At 62.8% G+C, this 12,929-nt stretch overlaps 1 protein-coding gene across 4 annotated transcripts; it reads left to right on the top strand.

The window, feature by feature from the left end:
• Nucleotides 1–496: 496 nt before the first annotated feature.
• Nucleotides 497–11,699, top strand: LOC104326596 (E3 ubiquitin-protein ligase TRIM7). 4 transcript variants are annotated; one of them, XM_075419999.1, is made up of 7 exons: nt 507–947; nt 2,582–2,668; nt 5,822–6,052; nt 6,946–6,968; nt 7,292–7,407; nt 8,677–8,709; nt 11,007–11,699. In XM_075419999.1, exons 1-7 carry the CDS (start codon nt 549–551, stop codon nt 11,516–11,518), a joined length of 1,401 nt encoding a protein of 466 aa, XP_075276114.1. In that variant the 5' UTR covers nt 507–548; the 3' UTR covers nt 11,519–11,699. The 4 variants fall into 4 exon arrangements, with proteins under 4 accessions (XP_075276117.1, XP_075276115.1, XP_075276116.1 ...); XM_075420000.1 differs by lacking the exon at nt 8,677–8,709 and having other exon boundaries at nt 503–947; XM_075420001.1 differs by lacking the exon at nt 5,822–6,052 and having other exon boundaries at nt 504–947.
• Nucleotides 11,700–12,929: the final 1,230 nt, after the last annotated feature.

Raw genomic sequence — 12,929 nt, 5'->3', positions numbered from 1 at the left:
GGAAGAACTTCTTCCCTCTGAGGGTGACGGAGCCCTGGCCCAGGCTGCCCAGAGGGGCTGGGGAGTCTCCTTCTCTGGAGATATTCCAGCCCCGCCTGGCCGCGGTGCTGTGCAGCCTGCTGTGGGTGACCCTGCTTGGGCAGGGGGTTGGGTGGGGGGTCCCCAGAGGGCCCTGCCAACCCCCACCGTTCTGTCATTCTGGGATTCTGTGAAGCCCCGCCCGCAGCCCTCTCTGAATCCCTGTCTGTCCTGCCTGAAGCCCCGCCCACAGCCCTGCCCTGCTCGCAGCCCCGCCTGAAGCCCCGCCCACAGCCCAGCCCGCAGCCCCGCCCATAGCCCGTCTGTTCTGCCCGCAGCAGTGCCTGAAGCCCCGCCCACAGCCCCGCCCGCAGCCCTCTCTGAATCCCTGTCTGTCCTGCCTGAAGCCCCGCCCACAGCCCAGCCCTCGGCCCCGCCCACAACCCTTCTGGTCTGCCCTCAGCCGTGTCTGAAGCCCCGCCCACAGCCCCGCCCACAGCCCCGCCCCGTTCCGGGCAGCGGCCGCAGCCATGGCGCAGTCCCTGGGCCAGCGCCTGGAGGCCGAGGCCACCTGCCCCCTCTGCCTGGAGCTCTTCTCCGCGCCCGTGGTCACCGAGTGCGGGCACAGCTTCTGCGGCCGCTGCCTGCGGGCCGTGCTGGGCACCCCGCCGCGCCCCGCCGCCTGCCCGCAGTGCCGGGCCGTCGTGGCCCCGGGCTCCCCGCGCCCCAACGTCTCGCTGCGGGCCGTGGCGGAGCTGGCGGCGGCGCTGGCGGAGGAGGCCCGGCGACCGCTCTGCCCGGAGCACGGCGAGGCCTTGGGGCTCTTCTGCCAGAGCTGCCGCTGCCCGCTCTGCCCGCTCTGCCGGGAGGGGCCCCCGCACCGCCGGCACCGCGTCCAGCCCGCCGCCGAGGCTGCCCGGGAGCTGCGGGTACGGGGGGTGCGGGACGGGGCGACTCGGGGTACAGGGTGGGGATCCCTCCGTGCGTGGGCTGGGGTCTGCTGGGGAGCAGGATGGGGTCCAGGTGTGGGCTGGGGTCTGCTGGGGAGCGGGATGGGGTCCGGGTGTGGGCTGGGGTCCCCTGGGGAGCGGGACGGGGTCCCTCCGGGTGTGGGCTGGGGTCTGCTGGGGAGAGGGACAGGGAGCCTCCGGGTGCGGGCTGGGGTCTCTCGGGGCACAGGGTGGGGAACCCTCCTGGTGTGGGCTGGGGTCCCCTGGGGAGAGGGACTGGGCCCCTCTGGGTGTGGGCTGGAGTCCCCTCGGGAGCGGGACGGGGTCCCTCCGGGTGTGGGCTGGGGTCTGTTGGGGAGAGGGACGGGGCCCCTTCGGGTGTGGGCTGGGGTCTGCTGGGGAGCAGGACACTGCCACTCGGGGTACAGGGTGGGGAATCCTCCGGGTGTGGGCTGGGGTCCCCTGGGGAGCGGGATGGGGTCCCTCTGGGTGTGGGCTGGGGTCTCTTGGGGCACATGTTGGGGATCCCTCGTGCGTGGGCTGGGGTCTGCTGGGGAGAGGGACTGGGCCCCTTCAGGTGTGGGCTGGGGTCCTCTGGGGAGTGGGACGGGGCCCCTCCGGGTGTGGGCTGGGGTCTCTTGGGGTACAGGGCGGGGATCCCTCCGTGCATGGCCTGGGGTCCCCTGGGAAGTGGGACGGGGCCCCTCCGGGTGTGGGCTGGGGTCTGCTGGGGAGAGGGATGGGGTCCCTTCGGGGTATAGGGTGGGGACCCCTCCAGGTGTGGGCTGGGGTCTGCTGGGGAGAGGGACTGGGCCCCTTCAGGTGCGGGCTGGGGTCTGCTGGGGAGCGGGACACTGCCTCTTGGGGTACAGGGTGAGGAACCCTCCTGGTGTGGGCTGGGGTCCCCTGGGGAGCGGGACGGGGTGCGGATGTGGGCTGGGGTCTCTCGGGGCACAGGGCGGGGGCCGCTCTGGGTGTGGGCTGGGGTCCCCTGGGAAGCAGGCAGGGACCCCTCCATACATGGGCTGGGGTCCCTCAGGGCACAAAGCCGGGATCCCTCCCAGGCATGAGTTGGGGTGCCCCTCTGCGCGTGGGCTGGGGTCCCCCTCCACCCATGGGCTGGGGTCCCCTCCGGGCACAGGGCAGGGTCCCTGCCCAGCCATGGATTTGGGTCCCCATCCAGCTGTGGGCTGGGGTCCCCGTCTGGGTTACAGGTTTGGGGGTCCCCGTCTGGGGATGGGTCAGGGTCTCCCTCGGGCTGGGGTCCCCTATCCCCACCACCCGGGGCGCAGCCGTGGGTCCCACTGCCCCCCACCCACCTGGGAGCGCAGGACCCTCTCCCTGCTCACCCCTCTGTGTCCCCACTTCCCCCCTCGTCCCCAGCCCGGCGTGGGGGGGGACGGACAGGGGACACGGTGTCCCCCCGAGATGTGGGCTGGGGTCCCCCCCCGCAGGGGCACGGCTCCGAGGAGCGCGGCGGGGTTTTATTTTTAACGCTCTGGCGAATCGGTGGCGTGGGTCTGAGACGGGGGTCCGTCAGGTGACAATCCCCTCGCTGACGTCACCCCAAACTCACCAAATACAGGTTTTTTTCTTTATTTTTTTCCCTCCAGGAGACGCTCCAGAGCAACCTGGGTTTTCTGCGAAAAGAGAGAGAAGAATTTAAGCCCCGCGGCGAAGAGAAAAGCGTCAGCCTGCTGGTCTGTGTCTCCCACCCCACGCCTGCTGACCCCCCCCCCCCCCCATCTCCACGGGCGCGTCCCACCTTTCCCTCTCCCCATATTTCTCTTTTTTTCCCCATAACAACGCTATTTTCTCCCTCCCTCTCTGGCCTTCATGTATATCCTGCTTGCTGTCGTGTTAATTTGGTGGAAAATAACCCCCCTTGCGTGCTAACTCTCCTCGCCGGAGGGAGAGGCTGGGTGCGCCGAGGTTTAAATTCTGAGTGATGTCCAGTTTGCCACTGCCAGTCCAGTTGGGGGTTGGAGGGGACCTCTGGGGGTCACCCAGCCCAACCCCCTGCCGAAGCAGGGTCACCCACAGCAGGCTGCACAGCACCGCGGCCAGGGGGGGGCTTGAATATCTCCAGAGAAGGAGACTCCACAACCTCCCTGGGCAGCCTGGGCCAGGGCTCCGTCACCCTCAGAGGGAAGAAGTTCTTCCTCGGGTTCAGCTGGAGCTTCCTCGGCTTCAGTTTGTGCCCGTTGCCCCTTGTCCTGTCGCTGGGCACCACTGGAAAGAGTCTGGCCCCGGCCTCCTGACCCCCACCCTGCAGATATTTAGAGGCATTTCCAAGGTCCCCTCGCAGCCTTCTCTTCTCCAGGCTGAACAAGCCCAGCTCCCTCAGCCTCTCCTCCTAGGAGAGATGCTCCAGTCCCCTCCTCATCCTCGTAGCCCTGCACTGGGCTCTCTCCAGTAGCTCCTCATCTTTCTTGAACTGGGGAGCCCAGCACTGGACACAGCACTGCAGATGGGGCCTCAGTGGGGCAGAGCAGAGGGGGAGGAGACCCTCCCTCGCCCTGCTGCCCACACTCCTCTGAATGCACCCCAGGAGACCATTGGCCTTCTGGGCAGCCAGGGCACGCTGCTGGCTCATGGTCACCCTGTCGTCCCCCAGCACTCCCAGTCCCTCTCCACGGAGCTGCTCTCCAGCAGCTCAGCCCCAGCCTGGACTGGTGCCTGGGGTTGTTCCTCCCCAGGCGCAGGACCCTGCCCTTGCCCTTGTTGAACCTCATCAGGTTCCTCTCTGCCCAACTCTCCAGCCTGCCCAGGTCTCGCTGGATGCCAGCACAGCCTGCCAGTAATACGTACATTAAACTGCCACGGTCTGGGTACACTCATAGCAGCCTGCACCTTGTGTCCAGTCGTGCTCGTGAACCGGCACGGCCGCGTTTGGCCGCGTTCGGTGAGAAGCTGGGACAAGTGGCTGCTGAAACAGCGCAGTTTTATTGGTGCGACAGGCAGGGAGGTTTTTTTGAATTGCCGGTGACTGTCTGCAAGGAAGCACGTGCAAATATAAAACGTGTGAGAAGGTGATAAATAACACAGCCTGGGTATAAACGTCAGGGAGTGACTATTCCTGAGGGAAGCGCTCAGTTTGAGTCTCACCCGAGCCATCCCAAGGTGGGGAGAAGCGAGGCTCAGCCCGTCGGCCGATCCCGGCTGTCGGAGGCAGTCTGAGGTGGAGCTTCCCTTGACTTGCTCACAGTGATACCTTCTTCTCCTCCAAAAATCTGCGGTGTCATCTTCTTCTCCTCCAAAAATCTGCGGTGTCGTCTTCTCCTCTGAAAATCTACGGTGTCATCTTGTTCTCCTCCGCCAAAAATCTATGGTGTCATCTGCTTCTTCTCCTCTGAAAATCTACGGTGTCATCTTCTTCTCCTCCTCTGAAAATCTACGGTGTCATCTTGTTCTTCTCCTCCGAAAATCTACGGTGTCATCTTGTTCTTCTCCGAAAATATACGGTGTCATCTTCTTCTCCTCCTCTGAAAATCTACGGCATCATCTTCTTCTCCTCCTCTGAAAATCTACGGTGTCATCTTGTTCTCCTCCTCTGAAAATCTACGGTGTCATCTGCTGCTTCTCCTCCGAAAATCTACGGTGTCATCTTGTTCTCCTCCTCCAAAAATCTACGGTGTCATCTGCTTCTTCTCCTCTGAAAATCTACGGTGTCATCTTGTTCTTCTCCTCTGAAAATCTACGGTGTCATCTGCTTCTTCTCCTCTGAAAATCTACGCTGTCATCTTGTTCTCCTCCTCTGAAAATCTATGGTGTCATCTGCTTCTTCTCCTCTGAAAATCTACGGTGTCATCTTGTTCTTCTCCTCTGAAAATCTACGGTGTCATCTTGTTCTTCTCCTCTGAAAGTCTACGGTGTCATCTTGTTCTTCTCCGAAAACCTACGGTGTCATCTTGTTCTCCTCCTCCGAAAATCTATGGTGTCATCTTCTTCTTCTCCTCTGAAAACCTACGGCGTCATCTTCTTCTTCTCCTCCCAAAATCTACGGCGTCATCTTCTTCTCCTCCTCTGAAAATCTACGGTGTCGTCTTCTTCTTCCCTTCCGAAAATCTACGGCAGCGTCGTCTTCTTCCCCTCTGAAAATCTACAGCAGCGTCGTCTTCTTCCCCTCCGAAAATCCCCCATTTCCCTGGCTATTTTTATATCCTTTCTACCTTTAAGGTGGAGTTTGAGTGACTGCAGTCACACACACCTTTTATCACGATTGGTGTAAAATTCTCTCGCTTCACGTTTAAAGGTAGAGTTTACCAAAAATCGAGAGCGCAGGCTCGAAGAGGGGTGGTCGCACCTCGGAGGCGGGGAGCCTTCGGGATGGAGGTGTGTTTTGGTATTAAAATGATATTAAAACGGGCAAAGTTCAAGAGAAGATAGCACTTTGGCAAGGTTTCAAAAACCTGTTGGCTCAGGAGGCCGGATGAGCTGCTGATCAGTTCTAGAGGAGCATCTCTTCCCGCTTTATCATCACGGAGCAGGGCCACGGAGTCTCCACCCCGCTCCGTCCTCCATGGTGCGTCGCAGGGAGTTGCTGTGTGAGTGGATTCCTCGCCTGCCTGCTGCAGCCGTGTCCCATCCTCAGAGCTCCTTTTGATTTTCCTCAGTGGGTGAACGCTGCTACGTTTTCATAGAAACCTTAATTTTCGATGTAAAACCTTAATTTTACTAATAATTCCACACTCGCACTCTGACTCTGCTGCTGTCTTGGGTCCATCAGCATCCAGACTCGCCATCCCCTCTCCCCCCTCTGCTTTTCCAGCTTTTCCTTCCCCCAAACCCCCGCTCCTCCTCCCCCTGCAGCGGCTGGGGTGGCTGAGGACCCTCGGCCGGGTGCCTTGCAGGGGCGGATGGCCTCAGAGCGGCAGAGCCTGCGCGACGCCTTCCAGCAGCTGCAGCGGTGCCTGCGGGAGCGGGAGGAAGCGCTGCTGGCCCAGCTCGACCGGGCGCGCGGGGAGCTCGCCGAGGAACGCCGCGCCTACGTCTCCAGCGTTTCGGAGAGGAAATCGCTGCTGGACACGCTGATTACGGAGATAGAGAAGAAACGTGACCAGCCGGTGGTGGAATTCCTAATGGTGAGGCTGGGGCACCCACCCGGCACCCTCTGCGTCCCGCTGCCTGGGTGCGTGGTGCGGCTGGTGCGAGTCTGGGCTGGCGGTGGGAGCTGAGGGAAGGCAGGGGTGGGGGCGAGCGAGTCACCGGAGGGTCCCCGGGAGGGTGGTCTGACCCCCTGCGATCCCCATCACCCCGCTTCGTGTGGCAGGGCAGCCACCATGAGCCAGCAGCGTGCCCTGGCTGCCCAGAAGGCCAGTGGTCTCCTGGGGTGCATTCAGAGGAGTGTGGGCAGCAGGGCGAGGGAGGGTCTCCTCCCCCTCTGCTCTGCCCCACTGAGGCCCCATCTGCAGTGCTGTGTCCAGTGCTGGGCTCCCCAGTTCAAGAAAGATGAGGAGCTACTGGAGAGAGCCCAGCGCAGGGCTACGAGGATGAGGAGGGGACTGGAGCATCTCTCCTAGGAGGAGAGGCTGAGGGAGCTGGGCTTGTTCAGCCTGGGGAAGAGAAGGCTGAGAGGGGACCTTGGAAATGGCTCGAAATATCTGCAGGGTGGGGGTCAGGAGGCCGGGGCCAGACTCTTTGCAGTGGTGCCCAGCGACAGGACAAGGGGCAACGGGCACAAACTGAAGCCGAGGAAGCTCCAGCTGAACCCGAGGAAGAACTTCTTCCCTCTGAGGGTGACGGAGCCCTGGCCCAGGCTGCCTAGAGGGGCTGGGGAGTCTCCTTCTCTGGAGATATTCCAGCCCCGCCTGGCCGCGGTGCTGTGCAGCCTGCTGTGGGTGACCCTGCTTGGGCAGGGGGTTGGGTGGGGGGATCCCCAGAGGTCCCTTCCAACCCCCAACATTCTGTGATTCTGTAACTCACCGCCGTCCTCCTCGGCAGTGCCGGAGCTGACTGGGCGTTTTCTCTCTTCCAGGATGTTGGCAAAACCCTGAGCAGGTACGAAACGGGCTCGGTGTCACTCTCCTCGCACGCTGCTCTTCCGGGCAGAGGTTTGGAAACGCTGCAGACGTCTGAGAAGCGGCAGCTGGGGGGGAGGTGGCTTTGCCCCCCTGAGTATTTGGGATTTAACGTGACGTTATCTGGGGCACCCCTGTTAAAGACGGGGTTTCCATGCTGCTACCTCGGCCACAGCACCTCTGAGCTGTTCGGCTGGAGGTTCCCTCTCGCTGTAGGGGATTGTCCCCCCCTTTCCCTCCCGGCTCCGGGTGCTGGCTCGCTGCTGGGGTCACAGCTCCTCTCCCCGTTGTTTCCCCCCCCAGCTGCGAGGCAGCCAAGGCGCCGATCCCGGAGCCGGTTTCCCCGGAGCTGCAGAGGACCATCGAGAGCCTCTCGGAGACGAACCAGCTGGTCATGGGTGCCATGGCCAAGTTCAAAGGTGAAGCAAAGAAACGGCGAGCGATGCTTTGCTGGGTAGCCGGTGGCCGGGTCCCAGACGGGTGTGGTGCTGCCCCGCTTTCGACGCTGTCTCCCATAGCATCCTCCTAGGGAAGCTCAGGAAGTGTGGGCTGGGTGAGTGGTCGGTGAGGTGGATCGAGAACTGGCTGAATGGCCGAGCTCAGAGGGTTGGCATCAGCGGTGCTGAGTCTGGTTGGAGGCCTGGAACTGGTGGGGTTCCTCAGGTGTCAGTACTGGGCCCAGTCTTGTTTAACTTCTTCATCAATGACCTGAATGAAGAGTTAGAGCGTACCCTCAGCCAGTTTGCTGGTGACACAGAACTGGGAGGAGTGGTGGATACAGCGGCAGGCTGTGCTGCCATCCAGTGAGACCTGGACAGGCTGGGGAGTTGGGCAGAGAAGAACCTGATGAGGTTCAACAAGGGCAAGGGCAGGGTCCTGCACCTGGGGAGGAACAACCCCAGGCACCAGTACAGGCTGGGGCTGAGCTGCTGGAGAGCAGCTCTGCGGAGAGGGACTGGGAGTGCTGGGGGACGACAGGGTGACCATGAGCCAGCAGCGTGCCCTGGCTGCCCAGAAGGCCAATGGTCTCCTGGGGTGCATTCAGAGGAGTGTGGGCAGCAGGGCGAGGGAGGGTCTCCTCCCCCTCTGCTCTGCCCCAGTGAGGCCCCATCTGCAGTGCTGTGTCCAGTGCTGGGCTCCCCAGTTCAAGAAAGATGAGGAGCTACTGGAGAGAGCCCAGCGCAGGGCTACGAGGATGAGGAGGGGACTGGAGCATCTCTGCTAGGAGGAGAGGCTGAGGGAGCTGGGCTTGTTCAGCCTGGAGAAGAGAAGGCTGCGAGGGGACCTTGGAAATGCCTCGAAATATCTGCAGGGTGGGGGTCAGGAGGCCGGGGCCAGACTCTTTCCAGTGGTGCCCAGCGACAGGACAAGGGGCAACGGGCACAAACTGAAGCCGAGGAAGCTCCAGCTGAACCCGAGGAAGAACTTCTTCCCTCTGAGGGTGACGGAGCCCTGGCCCAGGCTGCCCAGAGGGGCTGGGGAGTCTCCTTCTCTGGAGATATTCCAGCCCCGCCTGGCCGCGGTGCTGTGCAGCCTGCTGTGGGTGACCCTGCTTGGGCAGGGGGTTGGGTGGGGGGTCCCCAGAGGGCCCTTCCAACCCCCAGCATTCTGCCATTCTGGGATTCTGTGATTCTGTGAAACGTGCTGCAAAGGAGAGAGGCTCACGCATCTTCCTTCCCTTCCTCTAGCGAACCTGCTGAGCGAGACGGACAGAGAGAGGGGTAAGTTGGCGGAGCCGCCGGGCACAAATGAGGAGGAAAAGCTTTCCAGAATGGGTTATGTCCTTGGGGCAGAGCTGGGCTCACAAGACGACATCTAAATCCGGGGTCAGACAGACCCCGTGCCAGGCAGCGCCCAGCAACGCTGAGCTCTGACACCAAACGGGGCCCTGGGCTTCCCCGCCTCCGCAGACTTTTGTCTTCTTACAGTGGCGATGCGTAAGGCTACGATTAATTAAGCGAAGGGGTGTTAATGAGCTGGCTTTTGGGGATGGATTGAAAATGCGTTTTTGCAGGCGCCCGGGGTCTACGCAGTGCCGGCAGCATCGCAGGGCTCGGGGCCGGCTGGCGCCGTTTGCGCTGAGGCCGGTCTCTGCCCTCGCGGTTTTCGGGGTGAGCGTGCCTCAGTTTCCCCCACGCTGTGGTCCCAGCTGTGAGCCGGGGCCCCACCACTGTGACACCTCGGTGGCCTTGTGGGATGGCCGCGGGATGGCAGCAGAACATCCCGCATGAACGGGTGGCTCCGGCTCTGCGGCGGGATTACAGAATCCCAGAACGTTGTGGGTTGGAAGGGACCTCTGGGGATCCCCCAGCCCAACCCCCTGCCCAAGCAGGGTCACCCACAGCAGGCTGCACAGGACCTTGTCCAGGCGGGGCTGGAATATCTCCAGAGAAGGAGACTCCCCAGCCCCTCTGGGCAGCCTGGGCCGGGGCTCCGGCACCCTCAGAGGGAAGAAGTTCTTCCTCGGGTTCAGCTGGAGCTTCCTCGGCTTCAGTTTGTGCCCGTTGCCCCTTGTCCTGTCGCTGGGCACCACTGGAAAGAGTCTGGCCCCGGCCTCCTGACCCCCACCCTGCAGATATTTAGAGGCATTTCCAAGGTCCCCTCTCAGCCTTCTCTTCTCCAGGCTGAACAAGCCCAGCTCCCTCAGCCTCTCCTCCTAGGAGAGATGCTCCAGTCACCTCCTCATCCTCGTAGCTCCGTAACTCAGATTGCCCGGTTCCTCAGCGGAATGGGGCTAGGAGCTGGTTTTCCCTTCGGTGAGCGCTCATCCCCCTCGTCACTAAAGCAGGGAAAGGCCTGGCACCACCGCTGCCCTGCAGGCACTGCTTCTTCACACCCCTGGGGTGGGTGTGGAACAGGTATTGGACAGGCTGGAGAGCTGGGCAGAGAGGAACCTGATGAGGTTCAACAAGGGCAAGGGCAGGGTCCTGCGCCTGGGGAGGAACAACCCCAGGCACCAGTCCAGGCTGGGGTGGACCTGCTGGAGAGCAGCTCTGCGGAGAGGGACTGGGAGTGCTGGGGGACGACAGGGTGACCAGGAGCCAGCAGCGTGCCCTGGCTGCCCAGAAGGCCAATGGTCTCCTGGGGTGCATTCAGAGGAGTGTGGGCAGCAGGGCGAGGGAGGGTCTCCTCCCCCTCTGCTCTGCCCCACTGAGGCCCCATCTGCAGTGCTGTGTCCAGTGCTGGGCTCCCCACTTCAAGAGAGATGAGGAGCTACTGGAGAGAGCCCAGCGCAGGGCTACGAGGATGAGGAGGTGACTGGAGCATCTCTCCTAGGAGGAGAGGCTGAGGGAGCTGGGCTTGTTCAGCCTGGAGAAGAGAAGGCTGAGAGGGGACCTTGGAAATGCCTCTAAATATCTGCAGGGTGGGGGTCAGGAGGCCGGGGCCAGACTCTTTGCAGTGGTGCCCAGCGACAGGACAAGGGGCAACGGGCACAAACGGAAGCAGAGGAAGCTCCAGCTGAACCCGAGGAAGAACTTCTTCCCTCTGAGGGTGACGGAGCCCTGGCCCAGGCTGCCCAGAGGGGCTGGGGAGTCTCCTTCTCTGGAGATATTCCAGCCCCGCCTGGCCGCGGTGCTGTGCAGCCTGCTGTGGGTGACCCTGCTTGGGCAGGGGGTTGGACTGGGTGACCCCCAGAGGTCCCTTCCAACCCCTGCCTTGCTGGGATTCTGTGATTCTGGGTGTATCACTCGCCCGCACCCAGCCTGGCTGCAGCCCCATCACCCTTAGACCCAGCAATATCCAGCACAGGGTTAGCAAAGTTCCATCCCGTCCGTCCCCTGCGTGTGGGGCCGCTGCCTGGCTCAGTCGCGTTGCTTCGCCCGTGGGTCCTGGCGTGGAGGGCAGCGACTGCCCCGCGCTGCCCGTGGGGCTGTGGGTGCTGCGTGTGGGTGCTCACCGGGCACGGTTGCCCGCTGTGCTCGCGGGACGCGTCCCAGCCCCGTGGAAGAGGGGGGAGAGGTGCTGGTTGGCCCCTCGGCTGGCAACGGGCCGACGTTTCTCTCTGTTCGTGCTTTAGTGAAGGTGACGCTGGACCCGGAGACGGCAAGCCCGTACCTGTTCCTCTCGAAGGACTGCAGAACCGTGTGGCTGGGGGAGTGGCAGCAAAACCTCCCCGACACCCCCAAGAGATTCACGGGCAGCCCCAGCGTCCTGGGCTCCCCGGGGTTCACGGCCGGGAGGCATTACTGGGAGCTGGAGGTGGGCGATGGGGACAGCTGGGCCGCTGGGGTGGCCGTGGAGTCCGTCCAGAGGAAGGACTCGCTCAGCTTGGCCATGGGGAAGATCTGGGCCATGCGGCTGGACTGGGATCGCCGGTACACGGCGCTCCACATGGTCCCCGCCCCGCTGGCACTGAAGGAAGAGCCCCGCAGAATCAGGGTCCACCTGGACTACGAAGCGGGCCAAGTGACCTTCTACAACGCGGAGAACATGACGCAGATCCTGCAGTTCAAGGCGTCCTTCACCGAGACGGTCTTCCCGTACTTTTGGCTCTGGTCGCAAGAAACCTCCATCCAGCTTTGTGCCTGACAGGGTCGGACGCTTCCCGGTCCCCTGCCCCCGCGCCGTTGGCTAGCTGAGCAGGCAGGAGGCGTGGGGACGACGCAGCACGGCGCCGCAAACTCGGTGCAGCTCTGCCTGGGCTGGATCCCCTCCACGCGTTGCCGCATCTCCTCCCGCCAAGTCCTTCGGAGCATTAAAGATGTGTTTTCCTGCCTGGGGGTGTCTGCATGCCGGTATCCTGGCTGTCTCGCGGTGACGGTGTCCCAGCTGTCCCCGCCGGCATTGGGGACGCACACAAATAAGCAGGAGAGGGGTGGGGAAGACGCTGCGGTTGTCCGTGCGGGTCTTTGGCAGCGCTGCATGGCTTGCTTTGGCTCGGCGCGGTGGGCTGTGCTGTGGGCAGCATGGGGGTGCAGCCACCCCACAGCCAGGAGCTCGGCATGGAGCTGCTCATAAACTGCTTGCCTAAAACTGTCCAAAACCGGGCCAGCGAGGAGTCTGCTCCTTAGGGACCTTGTCAGGCTGCAGAGGTGGGCCGGTGTGAGCCACGTGAAGTTCAACAAGGCCAAGTGCAAGGTCCTGCAGGTGGGTCAGGGCAATCCCAAACACAAGTACAGGCTGGGCGGAGAGTGGCTGGAGAGCAGCCCTGAGGAGAAGGACTTGGGGGTGCTGGTGGATGAGAAGCTCAACACGAGCCGGCGATGTGCGCTGGCAGCCCAGAAAACCAACCGTACCCGGGGCTGCATCAAGAGCAGCGTGGGCAGCAGGGTGAGGGGGGGGATTCTGCCCCTTTACTCCGCTCTCGTCAGCCCCCACCGGGAGTCCTGCGTCCAGCTCTGGAGCCCCCAGCAGAGGAAGGACAGGGAGGTGTTGGAGCAGGTCCAGAGGAGGCCACGAAGATGATCTGAGGGCTAGAGCACCTCTCCTACGAGGAGCTCTCCTTTGAGGAGCTACTGGAGAGAGCCCAGCGCAGGGCTACGAGGATGAGGAGGGGACTGGAGCATCTCTCCTAGGAGGAGAGGCTGAGGGAGCTGGGCTTGTTCAGCCTGGAGAAGAGAAGGCTGAGAGGGGACCTTGGAAATGCCTCGAAATATCTGCAGGGTGGGGGTCAGGAGGACAGGGCCAGACTCTTTGCAGTGGTGCCCAGCGACAGGACAAGGGGCAACGGGCACAAACTGAAGCCGAGGAAGCTCCAGCTGAACCCGAGGAAGAACTTCTTCCCTCTGAGGGTGACGGAGCCCTGGCCCAGGCTGCCCAGAGGGGCTGGGGAGTCTCCTTCTCTGGAGATATTCCAGCCCCGCCTGGCCGCGGTGCTGTGCAGCCTGCTGTGGGTGACCCTGCTTCGGCAGGGGGTTGGGCTCGGTGACCCACAGAGGTCCCTTCCACCCCCTGCCGTGCTGAGATTCCGGGATTCTGTGATTCTGTGACAGGCTGAGGA

This window comes from Opisthocomus hoazin, chromosome 4 (assembly GCF_030867145.1).
Source record: "Opisthocomus hoazin isolate bOpiHoa1 chromosome 4, bOpiHoa1.hap1, whole genome shotgun sequence".
Lineage (NCBI taxonomy): Eukaryota > Metazoa > Chordata > Aves > Opisthocomiformes > Opisthocomidae > Opisthocomus > Opisthocomus hoazin.
This window is presented reverse-complemented; position numbering and strand designations above follow the sequence as displayed.